The following is a 22,116-nucleotide window of genomic DNA, read 5'->3' on the forward strand; positions in this document are numbered from 1 at the left end:
TGTTCTGGAGACAGAGAAGTCCCTCGTGTTGGCGGAGAAGGGCAGTGGAGACAACGACAACGTGGAGCTGATCAGAGCCGCTGCAGGTTTCCGTCTGGTCGCCACCATGAACCCTGGAGGAGACTTTGGCAAGAAGGAGGTAAGAAACAAAAAACGTTGGTAGCAGAAAAAGTAAAAGTGCTGATACAATGCTCATAAAATAATGAAAGCTCACCTGCTGAAGTTAGAACTAAGAATTTGAACCTTTAACATGTGTTTTAAAGTGTATGACTGTGCTTTAAGAGAATCCACTTGTGGGTAGAGTCTGACTGTTGTGTGTGTCTGTTGTGGGACAGCTCTCTCCTGCTCTCAGGAACCGTTTTACAGAGATCTGGTGTCCTCAGAGCAACAGCCGCAGTGACCTGGTCCAGATCATCCAACACAACCTGCGCTCCGGCCTCTCACTTGATGGTAAAGTAGTTTAAAGATTAATGTAAGCTAATGATGAAACAACTTTTAGTTACAGGAAAAACACCAAACATGTCCTGGTTATAAACTCTCTAACAGTTCACCAACTAAATTCAACTGAGCTTTAATAATATTTCAGTTTTTTGGCCACTGAACTGATTGGTTAAGAAATGTTGAACGGCTTAAGTAATGTTTATATAGTCATTATTACATCATTATTACATCATCACACTTGTTGACGATATTTTGAAGACTGTATGATTTCTTAATATTAACAGATAATAAACAAGTTTCATGAACAGTAATTATCAGTCATGGCTGTGGCTCTGTGTCTGTACTTTGAGTTAAATGCTAATGTTAGCATGCTAACCTCCACTCAGTAACAATGCCTACATGCTGATGTTTACCGTGTTCACCATCTTAATTTAGTGCGTTAGCGTCTCATCTGCGCTGAAGATGTACAACTGCTCAGAGGTCGTATTACAACCTCATATCTTGTCAAGTGCAGACCTTAAATGTTTTGGGTTCAGTCTCTGAACCCACATTCATCGGCCTGGTTTCCAGCAGGTGAAAAGGTTCTGATAAATCTTTCTGCCCAGCACCAAATAGCAGACAGACAAAGTTAGCTGTTAGCTGGTGGACACAGTGGAGCATTTAGCAGCTAAAACGCTCTTAATCCTGTTAGCTGCAGCATGACGCAGAGCTATGATGTAATCCTGAACTTGTCACTGATGATGTAAACACTTCTCTAAATCTAACCCAGGCTGCGATATTGCCGACTTGATGCTGGACTTCATCGAGTGGCTGACCCGGCAGGACTTTGGCCGGCGCTGCATCCTGAGCGTCAGAGACATCCTGTCTTGGGTTAACTTCCTCAACACCGTGTGCGAGCGGGATGAGGACGGCTTCATGACCATGGGAGCCCTGGAAGATGAAGAAGAAGCAGAGTGGGACCTCAGACTGGACACTGTCACCGCCTTCATCCACGCTGCATGTCTGGTCTACGTAGACGGCATCGGCTCTGGTGAGGGGACAACTTCACTTCACACTGAGAGTTTGTCTGTCGAAGGACATGTCCCAGAAATGTGAACCGACTCTCCCTTTCTCTCACAGGAACCACAGTGTCCTATGCAGACAATGCCCTCCTGGCTCGCCGGCTGTGCCTGAGCTTCCTCCAACAGCGGCTCAGCAAGATGACGAAGCTGGATCAAGAGATGCTGGACGCCCTGAGAGTCTATGACAGCAGCCTGCCACGGAAACCCCAGTGGGGCGAAGACTTCTTCGGCATTGACCCCTTCTACATCGCCTTAGGTGGGGACTTAAATGTTCCTTAAGAAGTTTATAAGATGCTTTTTTTTTTATTCCTTATTGTTGATCATATCGTTTATCATCCACTTCTCATGTTTTTGTTCATACCTCACTAACTTTACATGACACTGCACATTGGTGCACGTGATCTCTCACTAACACCTGGAGGGAATTTCTTCACTTGGACTTGAGGGTGATTCTAAAGGCTCATAACTCTGCCCCCCACCAGGGCCTCTGACCGAGAGCCGTAACCTGTCAGACTATGCCATCGCTGCCGGCACTACTGCCATGAACGCCCAGAGGCTTCTGCGGGCGCTGAAGCTGCAGAGGCCCGTGCTGCTGGAGGGAGCACCAGGTGTGGGAAAGACCAGTCTGGTGGCAGCGCTGGCAAAGGCTTCTGGGAACCACCTGGTCAGAATCAACCTGTCAGAGCAGACGGTAAGCCTCCATGTGGATGTTCAGAAGCTCTGTCAAATTTCTGTGAAATGAACTTTAAAGACTAAAAGGCTCTGATGTGTCCCCTCCGGCAGGATGTCACTGACTTGTTCGGGACAGATCTCCCAGTGGAGGGAGGGAAAGGAGGGGAGTTTGCGTGGCGGGATGGCCCCCTCCTGGCGGCTTTGAAGGCAGGCCACTGGGTCGTCCTGGATGAGGTACGTTCAGACATTTTTAAACCAGTTTTTCCAGCTGGGACATTGTTTTTGTCGCAGACCATTGTGAAAATCAATAGCAGTCTGATGATGCTGATCATAATCTGTGATTTTTGCGCCGCGCTGACAGCTGAACCTGGCCTCTCAGTCGGTGTTGGAGGGTCTGAACGCCTGCTTCGATCACAGAGCAGAGATCTACATCCCTGAACTGGGCATGAGCTTCCAGGTCCAGCACGAGAAGACCAAGATCTTTGGCTGCCAGAACCCCTTCACTCAAGGTGGTGGGCGAAAGGGACTCCCCAAGTCCTTCCTAAACAGATTCACACAGGTAAGGAGCAGTCCAGATCATTTCCACTCTTATGTCTTTTCTAAATTTGCTTTTGTTCTTGTTCCTTTATTTGTTGCTTCTTTACTTCGTTTAATTATTCTCATGAATTTATGCAGTTGCTGATTTTAATAATTGAATTTATAGGTGCATTACTTTTGTAAAGTTTGGTGATTTATTTATTTTTTAATTTATTGAACTGACTAAGATCAATTGAGGTCTGAGATGATTTTTTTTAAGGGAGACATGTCAGCCTTACAGTATGATACGACAGCTACTAATAAGGCCCATATACTGTAGTAAGAACAGAGACAATTACCAATGGAGTCATTTCACAGAGAATTTACAAAAGTCTCAATCAGTTTTTTGATAAATCAAGTATGGATTAACATCAGTATTTTAATCATATTTTAATATTTAAATTCTCATCAGGATTCACATCCTCTTAGTCAGATTTTTTTACTCAGGACAGGAGTTCAGAAAAGCTTGCTTTGCAGCCTCTTAAATAGAAGGATTTTCTACTTTCCCTGTATTATATTATTATAAATGGGATCTTTGAACTATTGATCAGACAAAACAGAACCTTTGAACACGACTCTTTTGTCTGTGTGATGAGCAATATTCACAATTATTTTGACACTTCACACACTAAATAATAAATTAAGTGAATTGTCGTCATTTATCCGTAATAAAAATAGTTCCAGCACCAGATTTGTTGAATGTGAAAAACAGCTGTTACACTTTGACTTTAGATTCATAGTTCATCTTGTAAAACTGAATGTGTACAAAAACTTTTCTAATTATAAAAAAAAATGAAAATAAAAATGTCTCTGTGTGACCTGACAGTTGATATAATTTGTGCAAATGTTGTCAGATAATTGATGCAACTACTTTCTATAACTTTATGCAAACTTGTGTACATTTTTATTTTCTCATGTTCACAGATTTAGGCCAACAGACAATCACAGACTAGAAGATAGATATTTCTGAACATCATTTCACAAACTCAGAATCTTACTGAAGCTTATTTGAGTCCACAGAATGTGTTGTAGTGGCATCTGACATGTTGCTCCTCCGGAAGAAAACTGTAAAGATGGATGAACTCTGACTCTGTGTTTCCAGGTTTTTGTCGACCAGCTCACCAGCAAAGATTTGGAGTTCATAGCAGACTCCATCTTCCCCAACATTGACAAGGACATCGTCGCTAAAATGGTGGAGTTCAGCAACAGGGTAGGTTTCTGTTCCCACACTCGTCTTTGAACTCTGCTGCTCAGACTTTATGCTCTGGTGTTAAAGACTCTGCTGTTTCCTCTGAAGACACAGCACATTCACAGCTGTTTAAAAAGTCTTCCTCTGCCTCCCACAGCTCGTCCAGGAGGTGTGTGTGGAGCGGCGGTGGGGTCAGAAAGGAAGCCCCTGGGAGTTCAACCTGCGCGACATGTTCCGCTGGTGTCAGCTGATCCAGGCCGACCAGTCGCCGGGATTCTTCAGTCCGGGCCAGCATGTAGCTCTGGTGTACGCTGACCGGATGAGGACGGAGGCCGACAAGGCTCAGGTATTCTGCTCCACCAGCTCTGATGTTATCCACAGCAAAGTGCTCAGTGTGGAGATTTCAGTGAAACCTGCATTTATGCATACAGTTGTCAAGTTACTAATAACACAAATAATTTTATTGTTGTTTTCCATGATGAAAACATCATTCAAACATTCTCAGTGTAGGTTGGAAAAGTATGTGAACCCCCTAAAGGCTTAAAAAATGCAGGATTTATCAAACCTGGAGTCCTCACAATGAAATCAGATTGTGGGTGTGGGTTAGATTTGACTGAGACATTGACTGAGAGTTTCTTCTTATTCCTGAAAAACATCAGCTGATGTGAACCACGCCCCCCAAACAGATCTGTGAAGACTTAGGGATGAAGAACTGTTGATTTGCCTGAAGCTGAAAGCGTCACAGAGTCATCAAAGAGAGTTTAGATCTTCATCAGTCCACAGTCTGACAAACTGACTATGAATGGAGACAGTTTTGGTCTGTGGCTGCTCTCCCTCCCTTCCTCCCTCCCTCCCTCCCGGCTAAGATGCAACGCAGTGAAGTAACAGTTAGAAGCTCTGAGAACTCATTGGAGCTGGTTCATGTCTCTGTTCATGAGTCGACTAAACACAAATCAAGGTGCATGGAGCATGATTTTAGGACACCACAGAGGAAGCTGCTGCTCTTCAGAGAAACATCAACGCATGCCTGAGGAGCACCTCCACACTCCACAACACTAGTGGGAACACATTTTGTGGACTGAAGAAACTAAGGTTGAAAATGGTATAGGAAGAACTTGTAGCATCATGTATGGTGTAAAAAGGACAGAGAGGTAGGGTGGAGGAAGCATCATGATTTGGGGCCTTGCTGCCTCTGGACCTGGACAGCTCCACGTCATCGAGGGGAAAGTTAATTCCTAAGTTTATCAGGGTCTTTGTACAGGATAACGTCAGGGTGGCTCCACCTGCTGAAGCTGCTGATGCAGCAGGACAATGATGACGTTTGAACAGCCACAAACAAAGCAAATTAGTCAGAGCCTAGAGCTTAATCCGGTAGAGATGCTGAGGAAGGACCTGAAGAGAGACCATCACACCAGACATCCTGAGAATATGTCCGAGCTGAAGCAGGACACTGGTCTGATCAGCAGCTGCTGGAAGAGCTGGCAAAGCAGATTCAACCTTGTATTAGATCTTAGGGTTCACTTACATTTTCATAGGATTCTAAATGTCTGTGCAATATTAGCTTTAGCACATTGTGTTTGTCTTGACAGATCAAGTTTTATCACCGGTTAAACAGAGTGACACACTTTTTCTTGCCTCTGTATCTAGAAGTCGTCCTTCAACATTTGGTGTTCCACAGGGATGTGTATCTGGATTATCACAATTTACACTTCCTATAGGATGTTGGTGGAGAGAGAGTTACATTAAAGACCTTAGTGAAAATAAAAACCAGTTGATACAGGAAGTTTACAGCTATTGTCCAGTCCTCTGTTTTTAGTTGTTTTGTCTATTTAATTTGTTTATGGTTTGTTGTTTGGGAAAAAATTAGTAAAAGACGCATAAATGTGTCTACTGTTTCTGAACCATGGTTGTTATGGTCTAATACCAACATGGGTACATTGTCATTCTCTAATCTAAACCTCTGCACATTACTTTGCCTGAATTTCTGCACATACTGAACAAATAGGATTGAATTCAGTGACTACTGTTTATTTGCTTTGTTACTGACTCAACGTTTGGAAAAGCCTTTCCCACAGTTTTCTGTGAAGTTGGAGTAAAACACACTGTCTCTCCGTTCCACTCAGGTGCTGTCTGTGTTCAGGAAGGTGTTTGGGGAGGACTTTGAGCCATACAGCGGCTCCAGGCAGTTCCACATCACTCCCCTCAACCTGCAGGTGAATGCAAACACCTAAACCTGGCCCTGTTTTCACCAGCACGTTTAAAGTTGTGTAAACAAACTTAAAGGTTTCTTCTCCCATGGATTGTCCCTGTAGGTGGGCTTCTCGGTCCTGCAGCGCAGTGGCGGAGCCCCCGTGGCCCTGGATCCACCGCTGTCCATCACACACCAGGCCCTGCGGCCCCTGGAGTCCCTGATGAAGTGTGTGGAGATGGGCTGGATGACGATACTGGTCGGGCCCACGGCCAGTGGAAAGACCAGCCTGGTGAGACTGCTGGCCCTGCTGACAGGACACCGCCTCCGAGTCATGGCCATGAACAGCGCCATGGACACCACCGAGCTGCTGGGAGGCTTCGAGCAGGTAACCAGCACCTCAGGTGTCCAGTTTGTCAAATCTCTTCACTGTCTGAAAACATCAGACCACATCAATCTGCACTCTTTCCCTCATCCAGGTGGATATCATGCGACCCTGGCAACAAGTGCTGGAAAGTGTGGACTACATAGTTGCCATGGTAATAAGACGAGGCCTGATGTCATTGGATGTGGGCATCCAGGACACGGAGTTCCTGCTGCAGACCTGGGGCCTGTTCTGCAGCTGGCTGAAGGAGAAAGGGCTGCAGAAAACCGGGGGGACGGTCGACTCGGAGGCTCTGAACAAGCTGGAGGTCATCATCCTCCTCCTGCAGAAGCTCAACACCAAGCTCAAAGTGTTCACCGGTAATGGTCCAGCACTGTTAGATAAAGGGGAAACTGGATATAAGAATAAGGTATGAGAGTGTGTTTCCAGAGCTGCAACATGCCTGTGTTTGTCCTCCAGACATGTCCAAGCTGCAGATGGACTTCACGCTGCTGAAGGAACGTCTGGCCCAGCTGGAGGACGGCTGGACCAACGGAGGCTTCGAGTGGTTGGACGGTATGCTGGTCCAGGCCCTGCAGGCTGGTGATTGGCTGCTCATGGACAATGTTAACTTCTGCAGGTGAGAAAAGTGAAGTGTTATCTACATGTCTGTTTGTAAAAAGTGTCTGAGTTTGATCAAGAGGAAATCTGAAAAATGAAGCCAACGCTGAAGTGAAATGACCACCAGTGTCTGGCTCCAACAGTGAGTCAGTCCCCACAGACTCCCATGTTAAAATGTCCAACTTCACAGCAGAAAGAAACATGTTTACAGCCTGGTACAAAAACCTTTTATATAACTACCTGTTTAAATTTTATTAAGACTTAAAGTTATACATAATTTGAATGGCTTGCCACAAATCTCAGCTCCACACATGCTCCACCTCTTTGCTCATTTTTGGATTAGCCGGGAGTTAGGCAGAGTCAGGCACTGCCAAGATGTCGACAGTGGGCAGCTCACTCTGAGCTCTAAAACCGCTCCTCAGAAACCTGTGGGTGACGTCAGGGACGTCCATCTTTATTTACAGTCTATGGTTTTGAAATAGTGACACACCACAGAGCTAAAACATCTGTTTAAAACTTTTCCGATCAGTTATTCAAGACAGTCTGTTTGTTTTTGGCTCATGGGTTTTTGGTGTGTTCAAAAAACCAGCATAATCTAAAATATCTATCATCTACAGATATTTACAACACATACGCTTGTTCATAAATCCAAGAAACTGTTGTTCTGGAATTGTTTTAATTTTGCAATGAAAAATATCTGAGAGTCCTCGATCAATTCAAACTGAAATTAAACTGTTGGTGTTTTGTTTGCTACATAGTGTTGATCTGCTTTAAACAACACGACTGTGCTTTCTTTTGAGAAAACAATTTAGTGCCATGATATAGACAGTTAGTCAGAAATAGTTTGTATTTGTTTGTAGATAGAGAACTTATTTTTTTATTTTTTATTTTTTGAAGCGTATTTGCACAACACAGTGGCTGTTCAATCACTGACTGATAGTGATGCTGAGTCTGAGAAACTTCAGCTCCAGTTCTCAGCCAATGACTCTGCTTCTGTCTGGAAAGGGCTCAGAAAGATCACTAACTACAAACCTAAACCCCCCCACTCCATTAATGACTTCCGTCTGGCCAACGATCTGAATGAGTTCTACTGCCGCTTTGAAAGACAGTGGGACAAGCCTGACACTAACCTCCACATCAGAGCCACATCAGAACCCTCCTCCTCCCCTACCAAAGGAACGTCTCTCTCTATCCTGGAGAGAGATGTCAACAGGCTTTTTAAGAAGCAGAACCCCCGCAAAGCAGCCGGTCCTGACTCTGTCTCTCCATCATCCCTGAAGCACTGTGCTGATCAGCTGTCTCCAGTGTTCACAGACATCTTCAACACCTCACTGGAGACCTGCCACGTGCCAGCCTGCTTCAAATCCTCCACCATCATCCCTGTCCCCAAAAAACCAAGGCCCACAGGACTAAATGACTACAGACCCATTGCCCTGACCTCTGTGGTCATGAAATCATTTGAGCGCCTTGTCCTGTCCCATCTCAAATCCATCACTGACCCACTCCTGGACCCCCTGCAGTTCGCCTACAGAGCCAACAGGTCTGTAGACGACGCCGTCAACATGGCTCTCCACTTCATCCTCCAGCACCTGGACTCCTCAGGGACCTATGCCAGGATCCTGTTTGTGGACTTCAGCTCTGCCTTCAACACCATCATCCCGGCTCTGCTGCAGGACAAGCTCTCCCAGCTGAGCGTGCCTGACTCCACCTGCAGGTGGATCACCGACTTCCTGTCTGACAGGAGGCAGCACGTGAAGCTAGGAAAGCACGTGTCTGACTCCCAGACCATCAGCACTGGATCCCCGCAAGGCTGCGTTCTTTCTCCTCTGCTCTTCTCCCTGTACACCAACACCTGCACCTCCAGCCATCAGTCTGTCAAGCTCCTGAAGTTTGCAGACGACACCACTCTCATTGGACTCATCTCTGATGGCGATGAGTCTGCCTACAGGTGGGAGACTGAGCGTCTGGTGACCTGGTGCAGGCAGAACAACCTAGAGCTAAACGCTCTGAAGACAGTGGAGATGATAGTGGACTTCAGGAAGAGCCCAGCCCCACCCACCCCCATCTCCCTATGTGACTCCCCCGTGGCTACCGTGGAGCATTTTCGCTTCTTGGGAACCACCATCACACAGGATCTCAAATGGGAGCTAAACATCAGCTCCCTCATCAAAAAAGCTCAGCAGAGGATGTATTTCCTGAGGCAATTGAAGAAGTTCAACCTGCCAAGGACTATGATGGTGAACTTCTACACCTCCATCATTGAGTCCATCCTCACCTCCTCCATCACCATCTGGTACGCTGCTGCCACAGAGAGGGACAATAACAGACTGCAGCGTATCATCCACTCTGCTGAGAGGGTGATTGGCTGCAATCTTCCGTCCCTCCAGGACCTGTACGCCTCAAGGACTCTGAGGCGTGCAGGGAAGATTGTAGCCGACTCCTCCCACCCTGGACACAAACTCTTTGAGACACTCCCCTCTGGCAGGAGGCTGCGGTCCTTCAGGACCAAAACCTCTCGCCACAAAAATAGCTTCTTCCCATCTGCTATTAGCCTTATCAACAAGGCTAGAGAGCCCCACTGTTGCTGATCAATTGCACCAATCACCAGAAAAAATTCCTTGTATGTGAAAACATACTTGGCAATAAAACTGATTCTGATTCTGATTCTGATTCTGTTCAATCACTGACTGATAGTGATGCTGAGTCCCAACCAGACAGCGGCCTGAAACACAACACAAGAAGAGCCACAGAGTCTCAGCAACCCAGCCAACAAAAATCACTACATTATCTCACCTCTGATGTCTCATTTTCTTCAGACTTTTCTTCTGGTCTGGTCCTGCACCGTGGCTTATTGACTGAGCTACTAAACAAATAACCACCAAGGAACATCAGTTTGAAGGCCATAATATAAATGCACCAGCAAATTTCAGCACTGGTCAGTTTAGATGCTAAATGTCGTAGTCCTTGTTCTTCAGTACCAGAGCTAACAAAGGCTGTTTGTGCTTAGCTTCTATAGCTACAATCAACATGAAGGTGCATTGACATTGTGCCCCCAGTGGCTCAAGCACATTCAGAGGGTTGGAAACTAAAGGAGAATTTCTGATATAACCACAACTACTGTTTACATTTTAGTTATGAAACAGTACTCTAAAAATGTATTTATTTTTTTATTTTTGTTGGACTTTAAGAAAAACTTAAAGAAATCAATAGTCAAACCTGAGAAAATGAACAAAATAAAGAGATTTGAGCTAATTGTGTATTATCTGCTTAGTGCCTCTGTCCTGGACCGCCTCAACGCTCTGCTGGAGCCTGGTGGATCCCTCACCATCAACGAACGCGGCGTCATAGATGGGAAGACCCCTCAAATCACCCCCCATCCTAACTTCAGGTAGAAAGAAGAGTGACAGGTAGTTTTGTTTTCGCTGAAGTGGTTGGATTAGCCTGTGCTCAGGTGGTGTGTGCGGTGTGCAGGTTGTTCCTGACCATGGACCCTGTGCATGGGGAGCTCTCCAGAGCCATGAGGAACCGAGGGGTGGAGGTTTACATCCCAGGGGAGCACGAGGGGGTCTGCTGGGACTCACTGGACCTGAAGACCCTGCTTCACACTGCCGGGGTGACGGGGGACTGTGTGTGTGACCTGCTGATTGAAATACACAAAGGCATCAAAGCTGCCATCTGGGGTAGGTACTCAGTAATTGTACATAGTATTTCTATTTTATCTTATTTACTCTGTTTCTATTATTTTTTTATTTCTTATTACATCTTCTCCTTGTGCTGCTGTTCTTTTGTGCTGCTGTGTCAACTTTAAATTTCCTCAACAGGGGATCAATGAAGTTACATCTTATCTTATTTAAAAAAAAAAAAAACAACCTCTGGCCTCTGTCTTTCAGACTCCCCTGCCTCCTCAGTGGCCTCCCTCCTCCACGCTGCCACCTTGCTGTCCTGCCAGCTCCACAGAGGAGTGGATTTACCCAGCGCCCTGCAGCACGCCTGTGGAGAGGCGTACTCCCTCTGCCAGCGCACCACAGCCAGCCAGAAGGTATAAACACCACATTATCAATCCATTACCCACTGTAATGTTTCATCAGTCATAGAGTGGGCTCTTTCACACCAGAGGGTCTTATTACTTTGAGAAAACACAGAGTAGGATTAAATAGGCTCCAGGATGTGTGTTCTTTTCTAATTCAGTTGTTGACTAAATGTAACAGTCAACGCTCAGTGCACCAACATTGCTCATGTGTGAGCAGAAGCCGTCAGTGCCTGTAGCACCACCCAGGTAAAAATATGACCAGTGACCACTGATAGCCAGTTGGAGACATTATGTTTTGGGTATCGCAACACGATATCTCAGTACCACCTTGAGGGAACGTCTTCAAATTTGGCACAAACATTAATTTGGACTCAAGGTTTATTCAGCAGGTTTTTTTTGGTCAAAGGTCAAAGTCACTGTGACCTCATCTCAAACTAAATCAGAAGAGAATCACTTTTTAAAAACTCACTTTTACTCTGATGTTCTTTAGCTTGTGTTGTTTTTTAATTTTATGAAAAAGATATTCATCCAATTATCAGGTCAGAAATGTTCTTTTTTTTTTTTTTACCTTGCATCTTGAAAAATTGAATCTAATGAGCATACTGAAGAATAAACATCATTGCACTCTTTTCCCTCCAGCAAGCCCAGCAGGTGATTGAGCAGCACTTGGCCATCCTTGACACAGAGGACTGGGGCAGCGGGCTGCTGTGTGCTGGGGTCTGGCCTGACGGCTTCCCCTCTGCCCTCCTCTCCACGGAGGATTCCTGCTTCTCCGCCGTTCTCCGAGATGGACAGGTCCTGTCGTTCTGCCTGAACACCCTCAGCCTGCAGGGAAAACGGTAAGGACTGTGACAAGAAGCACATGAGTCTGCAGCGGAAAATAAAAGCACGTCACCACTGATGTGACTCAGCCAATGTAGAAAAACATGAAACCAGCTGAAACATAATTTCTTTGAAAGTGTATAAGCAGGGATTCAGATTCAGGAAGTCATGAAGTCTGTTCCTGTGTTTGCACAGGAATCGTCCACTGAGTCTGAGTGACCTGCAGAGGGCGCTGCAGAGCAGCAGCGTCCATGAAGGCCTGGTGTTCTCTGACGGGGTGGTGGATCTGGAGGAGGGAGACGCTCTGCGGCTGATCTCCACAGCAGTGAAACTGGTCACAGAGAGAGCCTCCCACGGAGACTGGATCCTCCGCAGCAGCTGGCTCTCACACCTGGGGAAGAGCTACAAATACGCTCCTGGTTTGTTGCTCTGCACCCAGCAACCCAAAATTTTAGACTAAAAATTTTATACTCAAAACACAAATTCATGTTCAATAGATTTTCTTAGCTAAACAGTAATTACTGTAGAAAATAAAATGGGATTTTCTTAGTCAGGACTTTGCAGCACTTTGGATCCTATAACTATACCATTCTTTACTCCTCCAGATTCAGCGCTGGTCCAGGTGGAGGCAGGAAACAGGGCTCTGAAGGCTGTGTTTGGTAGCAAGCTTGCTGCTAAAGGAAAGTCACTTGCAGAGCTGCTCCAGCCTCACAGCACAGGTAAAACTTTCTGTACATTTTCTTGTTGAAAGTTCACTGAAGAGGGGGCACTCATTGAAAGTCTGGGTTTAAGGGATTCACTGCAGGTGAATGTCAGACATACTCATATAGAAGGTGATTATGGAGGTTAGTTAGAAAAGTTCATAGAATAATTTCAGTGTTAAGAACAAGGAAGTCATCATTTTGATACAGAATTGGTGAAAAAAAGTTAAAAATTTTAGAAATAAATTAGATTTATTTCCCAATAAAAGAATATTTATTCCCATTATCAGAGACTTTTTTCCCCTCTCCAATCAAATATAATTTCACATTTTCCTTTTTGACTTCAGCACTCCTTCATTTCAACAAAGTTTACATTTAGGTGATTTTAGGCCGTCTGTGGTCACACCTACCAAAACAAGTTTAGAACTAGAAAAAAGCTAACTCCTCTGAAGGAAACATAAATGTGCTAGCCAAAAACTCATTTAGACATCATAAAGTTTTAGTATCTTATCATGTTGAGTCTGAGGAGCTTTTGAAACCCCTTTGTATGAATGTATCAGCAAGAAGAAATTAAAGGAAACTAAGTCGTGCCTTAAGTTGAAACACTGGAATTTAAAAGAGCTATCTGTAAGTTTTAGCTAGCATTAGCATTAACAACTGTTTACTTACCAGTCTTGACAAGATCTTCAGCCATTGTTGCATTTACAAGACAAGAGGTTATAATATGTCCTCTGAGCAGCTACTTCTTCAGGGCAGCCTGGACACTGCAGTGACTCGGTATCGGAAAGTGACAAAATGGTCCAGCTGGACCAGGGCTAGCTGGTTAGAATGCTAACTTTAGCAGAAGAAAAGAAGTGATAGAACTAGAACAAAAAAAAAGAGATAGAACTAGAACAAAAAAAAGAAGTAATATAATGGCGTTGCGTTACACCACTGGAGAAAGTTCTTGGTGAGAAAAGAAATTAAGTTTGATGCTGAACTTGCAACGTTTCTTCTAGACGTAAAAGTAAACAGATGCTAATGCTAAAGTTGGCTTAGTAGCAACAGCAAAATTTACAAACAGCTTCTTTAAGAGGCAGTTAAGACAAAGTTAGAGTGATAGTCGGAATATAAGTGCTGAAAGGAACTGATTTAAGTCTTTTTTTAAATGAAAGTGTTAAGACAAGCTGGAGATTCAGTTAAAGTTCAATCACTAAAGGGAGCTGAAATGTCATTTGAAGTGTGACTGATGATTGTAGCTGGAAGTGTCAGCTGAAGTGGATGTCTTGATGGGGTTAGTTAAGGCCATCTCTTCCTAACACTAACCGAACAAAAACAAGTTTACTAAAATATAACCATTTACCACTGGGAATAAAGAGTGTCTTTGTTAAGCAGTTAAAGATGTTAATAATTTAATTCCTGTCTTTGTCTATCACTGACTTAATAATCATGTTATGTTGCAGATGAATACAGGATTCTGGTGGACATGCGCTGGAACAAACAATATTTGGATATTTTAGCCAATAAATGTAACTTTGAGGACGAGGAAAGATACATGGAGTTTCTGGAGGCACTGAACACAGTCGCCAACAGGTAACAGATCAGCTTTATATTGCTTGGCATGTGCAGGATTTACACTCAGGCATGGAGCAGGGGGTAGAATTTAAGTGCACAACTGAACTGAAAATGTATAATATATGTGTAATATATTATTTCTTTTCAATCCTAGAATGTGTGGGAATAAAAAAAACTAATCCTGTATAAAATGTGTGAACCATAAAGTAGAAGATGGAGAATTTCTTTTAGCTGCAGCACAAGGTAAAGTCTTCTGAAGGTGTAATGATTTGTGTGTGTGTTTTGTTAGGATTGTTCTGATGATGGACAGAGAGGAGAGGTCTGTCATCTGCACCTGTGCTGTCAACCTGTCTGCTCAGAACTGTGCTCTGAGAATCGCCACAGCCTTCAGCAAAGGTATGCACAGGACACTCTGGGCAATCATGAACTGCTGTTGTAACTCATGCAATAGAGCAATGCTCCATACCTGACGCCCACCTGTGTTACTGTGACAGGTCAATACAAAATCCAAACATCAACCCACTGAGCTACACAGGACCAATAGTGATTTTCACATAGTGTGTGACTCAGAATGAGCTTGTGTTTCTCCTCCCCTCTCAGGGACTGTGGATATTGGTCACCTGCCCCATCCAGTGCTGATGCACCTCCAGACCTTCTTTGACCTGTGGAGCTCGTTCACACTGCAGGCTGTGCAGAGCGGACAGCCCTACATCTCAGACCACATCATGTTTGAGGTCAGGTTTTATCAGAGTCACTTTACAAGAGAACAAGGTGAAATGGAGTGAGGCAAGAAAATGTAAAAACAAATGTAAACAAGTCCTCAGAGATTACACTGGGATCTGATGAAATAAAGGTTTTGCCGTGGTGTCCTCACTGATGGCGCTCTACCTGTGGTGTGTTCAGATCCTGCAGTTGCTGCAGTGGCTCGATCGTTTCTGGGATGTCTGCAGCACGCTGCCGGCTGACTCTCAGGGCATCTCCGTGCTGTCTCTGCACTGGCAGTGGGTGCAGAAGCACCTCATCCTCCGGCTGCCACAGCTGCTGCTGGGAGACGCTGACGCCACATTCGAGTTAATATTTTTCTCCACAATATTTTTATTTTGTAATTTGCAATTACAAAACTAACATTGGAGAGATAGTAAGATTTCAAGTTAATGTATTTCTGCGTAGCACTTACGAGCACTTGACTGTGTCATGTCCAGAGGTCACCAGGAGCTGCAGGTGGTCTCTGCAGCCATCCAGACTGTCCTGTCCACCCCAGTGTCTGTGGCCACTGCACTGAAAGGCATCCAGAAAACTCTGGGGAAAGCTCTGCCATTCAAGGTGGGGACAGACTCAGTTTTACATCATCACATCATCAGTTTGTGTTATGTTTTATTGTTTTTCTGAGGTGATCAGAATGACTTCACAAACCGTGTCCCGTCTTCCTCTCCAGCTGGAGTCGGTGGGTAAGTGTGCGTCTCGGCTGCGGCTCCTGAGTAGAGCCCTAGATGTGAGCGACCTGAGGCTGGATGGCACCACTGGTCCCTGGAGGCAGGAGCTGGTCCGACTTCAGGGTGCAGGACTCATGCTGGACATCAAAGAGAGTCTGCTGGAAGCCTGGGGTCTTGTTCTGCTGGCAAACAATCAGCTGGATCCACAGAAGTCTGGTGAGCTTGTGTCACAGAAAAGTCTGAGAGTTCTGATAATAGTTGACAGGTTTGTTGAACTCGAGTCCAGCACAAAAAAATCTCAATAGTTGTTTTAATTTCGTCACAAGTTTGCAGTGGAAGGCCTTCCAATGATGGTCCCACATTGTCTGTTGTCCAGCACCATCACCAGGTTGAAATACCCTGTTGGTCCACAGTGTAGGACTCGTGTTACTGTAAAAGAGAGACCTTGAATCCGACTCAGGCACTCACTTTCCTGCCTCTCTGTCTCTGTTTCAACCCAAACGGGGCTGGAAAAATAAACAAGAAGATAAAATAAAACCAATAAACAATAGGGCATTTTGTGTTGGTCTCTCAGCTGCTCTTCTGAGTGATGCACAGTTAGGCCAACCATAGCTAAGGGGCCATAGCCTTTTACTGTAGCTTGGTAAGAAATTTAAATGGTGATGGTGAGTCAGGGCTGAAATGAGCAGAACAGATGATCAAAGTTGGATTAATTTGCTCCAGTATTTCAGAAAAAAAACTTTATCCACTGGTCTCTAATGTAAATGTCTTTGTGAAGGCTGTGCAGTGATATATTTGCTTCCTGACATCCAACCATTGTGCAGCATTTTCTCAATATTTTTCTGTCTTGTAATCTTCTAGCACCTGATTCATAATCAAGAGACATGGAAATCTAACTTTCTGTTATATGGGACCTTTAAATTACATGTCCAAGAAAATTGGTGAATGTGATCAGTCAAAAACAAATTTGTTTTTACAAGTGCTTCCTGCATGAGGCCTGTTCTTACTGTTTTTCTACGACAGTTGGTAAAAAATGACCAGCCTGAGTCAGACTCCAGTCTGAGGAATTGACTGTCATGTTCACATCAGGATAAATCCTCTTGTTTTTAAGATTCTGTGCATTCTTTAGGCCCTCTACTGTTCAGGCTCACAGAATGTCTAAATAAATGCACATTCACAGTGTTTCTGTCTTTCTTTCTGTCTTGTTTCAACTTTTGAATTAACACAAAATCCTCAACATATTTTCCCATCAGGAGTGTTGGAGAGGTTGGTGTCGAGTGTGGAGCAGCAGCAGCGTCAGATGACCTCCAGAGGTCTCCTGGAAAGCTGCTCCATGTCTGATGGCGAGGATCCAGCAGACGGAGTCCGTCTGGCCAGAGAGGAGCTGCAGCAGCTCGGCCGCAGAGCCCAGCTCTGGCCCCTGATGGAAGGACTGGCTGTGCTCAACCAGCTGAGACTCAGCACTGACCTGCTGCACCTGGCTCTGTCTCCTGGGTGAGAGTCTTTTTAACCTTTAACAGAATCAGTTATGAGGACTGATCTCAAAGCAGTGGACTAATTAACTCTTCCTGTTGACCTGCAGTGATCAGGAGGCAGAGGACAGCTTACGACGGGAGCTCTCCAGGCATCTTCGTTACTGCCTCCAGTCCACACCGATGAACGTCAGCCAGCTCCAGCCTCTCTGGTTCCTGCTCAGCAGCGACAGGGTGGGTACAGTGAGGATTTCCTGTTTTTCTTGTACTTGATCACATGTAATACACCTGAGAACACCAGATTATATAAAAAAAAAACTCTTTGTAAAATCAAAACAGAAGCAGAAAATTAATCAACAAATGCCTCAAAATACTCTAAAAATATGAATTTAAAGCCAGTAACATTAATGACTTTTGTCTTGTCCCCTCCAGCCGGCTGAGGAGCTGCAGTTTGTGTGGTGCGAGCTGCTGTCAGAGGCTCTGGCTTCCCTGTGGACCAGCTGTGTGACCTCTGACCCAGACCGCTGGCTGAAATGGGACCCACTGAATCCTGACACCCAGCTGGCTCCGAAGCTGCCCCACGGAGCAGATAATATGGTGCCAGCCTTTAACATCTCCTGCTGATGTCACACCATCAGCCACAGATTATTAAAGATAACACGTTTCCTTGTTCCCTTGCTGTTGTCAGGGTCCGGCCTTGCTGAGTAAAGCAGTGTGGTCACATTGCATGCTGGGAGTGCTCATCAGCAGTGAGGCTGGAGAGCGCTGGGAGCCGTCGGCAACAGCCCTTCTCTCCCTCTCCCATGTCACCCTGGGGGAGTGGAAGGAGAGGATCCAGCAGCTACAGGACGTGTCTGCAGTGCTGTGGGACAATATGGCAATCCCTGCCCTGGCTGAGTTCAGGTAGAGTAGAAAGAACATACACTCATAGTCCCTGGTCTTCTTCATCTTTTTGGTTTCTAACCACCCCCACACCTCCTCAGGGGCACAGACTTCAGGCTCCAGGGCGTGGTCCTGCGTCGCCAGCTTCAGAGCATGGCGGACCTGCTGCCTCCCAGCCTGCAAGAGGGCTACATGGAGAGCTGCGAGAGCCTGGTGGAGGACCCTGACCCTCTGATAGCTGCCCAGGAGATCCAGACGGTCTTCAGAGACTTCTTGCCCCTCAACCTGCTCCCCGACAGCCTGGTGGAGTCCTGCATCACCTGCCTGCAGCAGTACGTCCAGAGCAAGGTCCAAGGCTCCAATTCGCTGGTCCGCTCCGGAGTGTTCTGGGTCAACATGGGCCTGCTGCAGATCAAAGTGTGGACACCTCAGACCATCTTTGACCCTGCTGTGAAGAGGGCCTACAAGCTCAACTACGCTCAGCAGGAGGTCAGCACCTGACTTTTTGTCACATAAAGATTTGATATGAATCTCTCCACCATAGCTATGTATTTATGAAAAGGGCACACAGTTATTTTCTGTCTGTAGTTTGTACAGATGTACAAACTAGTATTTATATATATATATATATATATATATATATATATATATGTATATATATGTATGTATGTATGTATGTATGTGTATGTATATATATATATATATATATATATATTTGGGCTGTCAATCGATTAAAATATTTAATCACGATTAATCGCATGAGTGATCATAGTTAATCATGATTAATCGCATATTTTTAATCTGCTCTAAATGTACCTTAAACTGATTTTTTTCAAATTGTAATACTCTTTTCAACATGAGAATAGACAAATGCTTGCTTTATGCAAAAAAAAATCATGTTTATTTATTGCTACAATGAGAAATACTCTCAGTTCAAGTAACTAACATGTGCAAACTGCATTGTAAAACAAGATGCTGAAATAAACTAAAACAAAAGCCCAACAAAAAAAATTACAGATGGGCATACCAATTTACTAACTGTAACATTATAGTAATGTGGTATTTGAGACTAGACGTACTCCGGTGGTACGTAAATTCACCACAACAATAAATACAAATTACTTTTGTCCTGTCAAGAGAGCCATCTGGCAAGACTTTGAAGCTGAACTTGCCATTCAAAATATCTTTTTTATCCATTACTGCTCACGACAGCATCGACCTCGGTGCATTGCTTCCTGATTTCCCAAGCTACGGAGTGGCCCGAGGTTCAAATGTCACAAGCGTTAATCACGTTAAAAAAATTACTCCCGTTAAAGGCATGTTACGTTAACGCGTTAATAACGCGTTAACTTTGACAGCCTTAATATAAATATATATATATATATATATATATATATATATATATATATATATATATATATATATATATATATATATATATATATATATATATATATATATATATATTTATATATATATATTATATATCTGGTATAGTAGTACAGTACTGTATATCTCTTCAGGAATGTAAGCGTTATGTGCAGGAGGACCATCACTTGAAGGTGTTTAAAGCTTGAAATGTGTTTAACTGATGATTGGATCGGTGTGTCCCTCTCTGTCTCTTGCAGCTGGCTCTGCTGCAGGAGGAGTGGCGAGGACGCAGCCTGTCGTCTCAGCTGATGACTGGAGCAGAGCTGGAGGAGAGCAGCACCACTGATGGCTTCCAGCATCCTCGAATCAGGTCAGAGGCAGCCGCACGTTCTCTTCTAATGGCAGAATACAGTTAAAAACGACTAATTTAACAGTGTTAGGATAACTAATGGAGCTCAGTATGTTGACTGTGCTCATGAACACTCTAAATACTTATTTAAATATCAAAACTAGACCAGACATGAGAATTGGAGTTGATTATAATTTGTAGAATTCTGGAGAAGCACTAATCTTATCTTAATCTTATTGATGCCTGCGAACTCTAAACAATGACAAAGGCCAAATGCTGTGATAAAAACTCCACAGTATGTAGCCCTGAAACCATCAAAAGGCAGTGAAAAGTTATCAAACAAGTCAAAATCGTTAAGGCACCGGTTTGACTCCCAACCAGCCCAACTCTTTCCTGCATGTCATTTCCCCTCCCTCTGACCCTTTCCTGTCACTCTCTACTGTCCTATCACAAAAAGAAAAAAAAGTTAATCCAAATCAATTGTAAAAAGATTTATGAAGATTCAAAGGTTCAAGTTCATTTTCATCTGTGTTGGAACCATACTGACTTAGCAGTTTATTAAGAACACCTTTATACCTGCAATTATCCAATCAGCCAATCATGTGTCAGCTGTGTAGCGCTTCCTGAATTATTACTTCAAACCTTCCCTTTAACCACTGTCCTCCCTGCCTTGTGTTTCAGGTACCTGTGGATCCGTATGCAGCAGGTGAAGGAGCAGATAGCGGAGCTCTCCAGGAAACAGGCCTGTCGCCCTCATGAGCCCCAGTATGGTAGACTCTTCCAGGAGCTCCAGCACTACCTCTGCAGCGTCGGCCAGGCGTCCAGGGTGGAAGACCTGCTGTCCCACCTGCTGAAGGCCCTGCAGGACTCCTCCAAATCCAGGTCAGTGGTTCAGAATCTGCTGAAGGAGGAGGCTGTGTGGCAGAACTCCCAGCAGCGCTTCTGCCAGAGGCTGCTGGACGACTACCCCCTATACCCCGACGTGGTTGGGCCAGTGCGCACTGGCATCCTCCAGCTCCGGCACGGCATGAGGCTGGTGGCGTCCCAGCTGGCCGCCTCACTCACACCCGTACCAGGTCTACCCAAGCTGGTGTCCTGCCTGCTGGCCTTCCCCTCCCTGTCCCCCACCCTGCCATCGTACCTGGCGCGGGCAGACTTCCTCTGCTCCACGTCGTGTATGGACGTTCTGCGCTGCCTGGTGAAGCTTCTGCCCCAACAAGACCCCCAGCATGTGGTCCCCCAGTCCTCCACGCTGCTCCTGAATGCTCTGCTGCTTGTGCAGTGCCACACCCTGTCCAAAGGAGAGTTCAGCCAGGAGGCGCGCAGCCTCTTCAGACACATCTGTCAGGTTAGACTCTGATTTCTGTCTCAAACACCTGTCTAGCTCATCGTCTCTTTTTTATAAATTCAATTGATTTCTTCTGGACGAGTGTTTTGTCAATCTCTCCAAACTGAATTCATGCTGTCGCCGTGCTGACTGTATCACATCTCTTCACCTCAGGCTCTGGTAAATGAGTGGGACGAGCAGGAGAGACGGAGGAGAGAGCGAGAGCAGCTGGAGGCCAGTCTGTACCGCAGCCGCAGTCGACTGCATGGCTCAGGCCTGACCGAGGAAGAGCAGGAGGAGAGGGACTTCAGACACCGGTTCCCCCAGTTCAACAAGGTATTCACACAGACCTGCTCATAACAAAACACCTGGTGAGGACAGCAGCATCAGAAACTGTAGATGAAGCAAAAAAAAACACAAAAAAAAACAGCATCTGAAAAAGTTAACCTGATTTTATTTCTTATAAACAAGTGGAAATCTCGATCAGGTGGTTTCACACAAGCAAAGACAGGAGGTCACCAAAATCATTATGATGAGTTCTGAATATCCACATCACATTTGTCTAGATAAGATGAGCCCAAAGAGCTGGTCACCTGACACACGCCACCATCAGATCGGATAAAAACCGTGGAGACGGGTTCTCACATCCCTCTTACCACTGTTTGTGTCCGTCCTCTTCATTAGGACTTTGCAGACATGGTGTCCCAGCCCAGCCTGGAGGCTCCTGCAGACGCCGGGTTGGAGAAGGAGGAGACGGCCCAGGAGGAGTTCACTGAGAGCGGCTTCCTGTCTCCAGCTGCCATGAACACGGTGGTGCAGGTGCATCAGCGCCTGTGTCTGGGATACGCCCGATCGCTGTGGTACCAGAGCACGACAACAGCCAATCACAGCAAAGAAACCATCAACGCCCTGGTCTCTTCTTATCAGATCGCCGCCCCTGTGATGTCACGCTTCTATCATCTGATTGGTTGGTCACTTACACATGCATCAAAGAAGAAATGTACTCACGTATATTAAATATTACTATAAAATGGATCCTGGATCATGATGTCCCTTGTGTCCC

The 22,116-nt window shown here is 45.1% G+C and overlaps 1 protein-coding gene and 1 long non-coding RNA gene across 3 annotated transcripts in view; one reads left to right on the forward strand and one right to left on the reverse strand.

Moving 5' to 3' along the window:
* Positions 1-22,116, forward strand: part of mdn1 (midasin AAA ATPase 1) — a 71,900-nt gene that overhangs the window by 27,514 nt on the left and 22,270 nt on the right. For both annotated transcript variants that reach the window (XM_071478492.1, XM_071478493.1), the window contains exons 32-65: positions 1-139; positions 336-450; positions 1,211-1,471; positions 1,561-1,758; positions 1,985-2,193; positions 2,286-2,408; positions 2,536-2,733; positions 3,853-3,960; positions 4,097-4,285; positions 6,063-6,152; positions 6,252-6,515; positions 6,607-6,871; positions 6,972-7,131; positions 10,384-10,500; positions 10,584-10,792; positions 11,003-11,151; positions 11,782-11,981; positions 12,160-12,383; positions 12,570-12,683; positions 14,108-14,237; positions 14,509-14,615; positions 14,820-14,953; positions 15,123-15,289; positions 15,422-15,542; positions 15,655-15,868; positions 16,906-17,146; positions 17,235-17,358; positions 17,557-17,721; positions 17,813-18,027; positions 18,108-18,495; positions 19,635-19,747; positions 20,408-21,074; positions 21,228-21,389; positions 21,738-22,020. In XM_071478492.1, coding sequence (XP_071334593.1) covers positions 1-139; positions 336-450; positions 1,211-1,471; positions 1,561-1,758; positions 1,985-2,193; positions 2,286-2,408; positions 2,536-2,733; positions 3,853-3,960; positions 4,097-4,285; positions 6,063-6,152; positions 6,252-6,515; positions 6,607-6,871; positions 6,972-7,131; positions 10,384-10,500; positions 10,584-10,792; positions 11,003-11,151; positions 11,782-11,981; positions 12,160-12,383; positions 12,570-12,683; positions 14,108-14,237; positions 14,509-14,615; positions 14,820-14,953; positions 15,123-15,289; positions 15,422-15,542; positions 15,655-15,868; positions 16,906-17,146; positions 17,235-17,358; positions 17,557-17,721; positions 17,813-18,027; positions 18,108-18,495; positions 19,635-19,747; positions 20,408-21,074; positions 21,228-21,389; positions 21,738-22,020 — 6,563 coding nt within the window. The remainder of the gene's footprint in view (positions 140-335; positions 451-1,210; positions 1,472-1,560; positions 1,759-1,984; positions 2,194-2,285; positions 2,409-2,535; positions 2,734-3,852; positions 3,961-4,096; positions 4,286-6,062; positions 6,153-6,251; positions 6,516-6,606; positions 6,872-6,971; positions 7,132-10,383; positions 10,501-10,583; positions 10,793-11,002; positions 11,152-11,781; positions 11,982-12,159; positions 12,384-12,569; positions 12,684-14,107; positions 14,238-14,508; positions 14,616-14,819; positions 14,954-15,122; positions 15,290-15,421; positions 15,543-15,654; positions 15,869-16,905; positions 17,147-17,234; positions 17,359-17,556; positions 17,722-17,812; positions 18,028-18,107; positions 18,496-19,634; positions 19,748-20,407; positions 21,075-21,227; positions 21,390-21,737; positions 22,021-22,116) is intronic.
* LOC139621712 (uncharacterized) lies at positions 10,628-11,837 on the reverse strand. Its single transcript, XR_011691062.1, has 3 exons — positions 11,711-11,837; positions 10,983-11,123; positions 10,628-10,752 (listed from the first exon to the last, which is right to left on the reverse strand). It is a non-coding gene; the product is annotated as an uncharacterized lncRNA (long non-coding RNA).

This window comes from Trachinotus anak, unplaced genomic scaffold (genome assembly GCF_046630095.1).
Source record: "Trachinotus anak isolate AG129_WGS33_773 ecotype Australia unplaced genomic scaffold, CSIRO_AGI_Tana_v1 ptg000005l, whole genome shotgun sequence".
Classification (NCBI taxonomy): domain Eukaryota; kingdom Metazoa; phylum Chordata; class Actinopteri; order Carangiformes; family Carangidae; genus Trachinotus; species Trachinotus anak.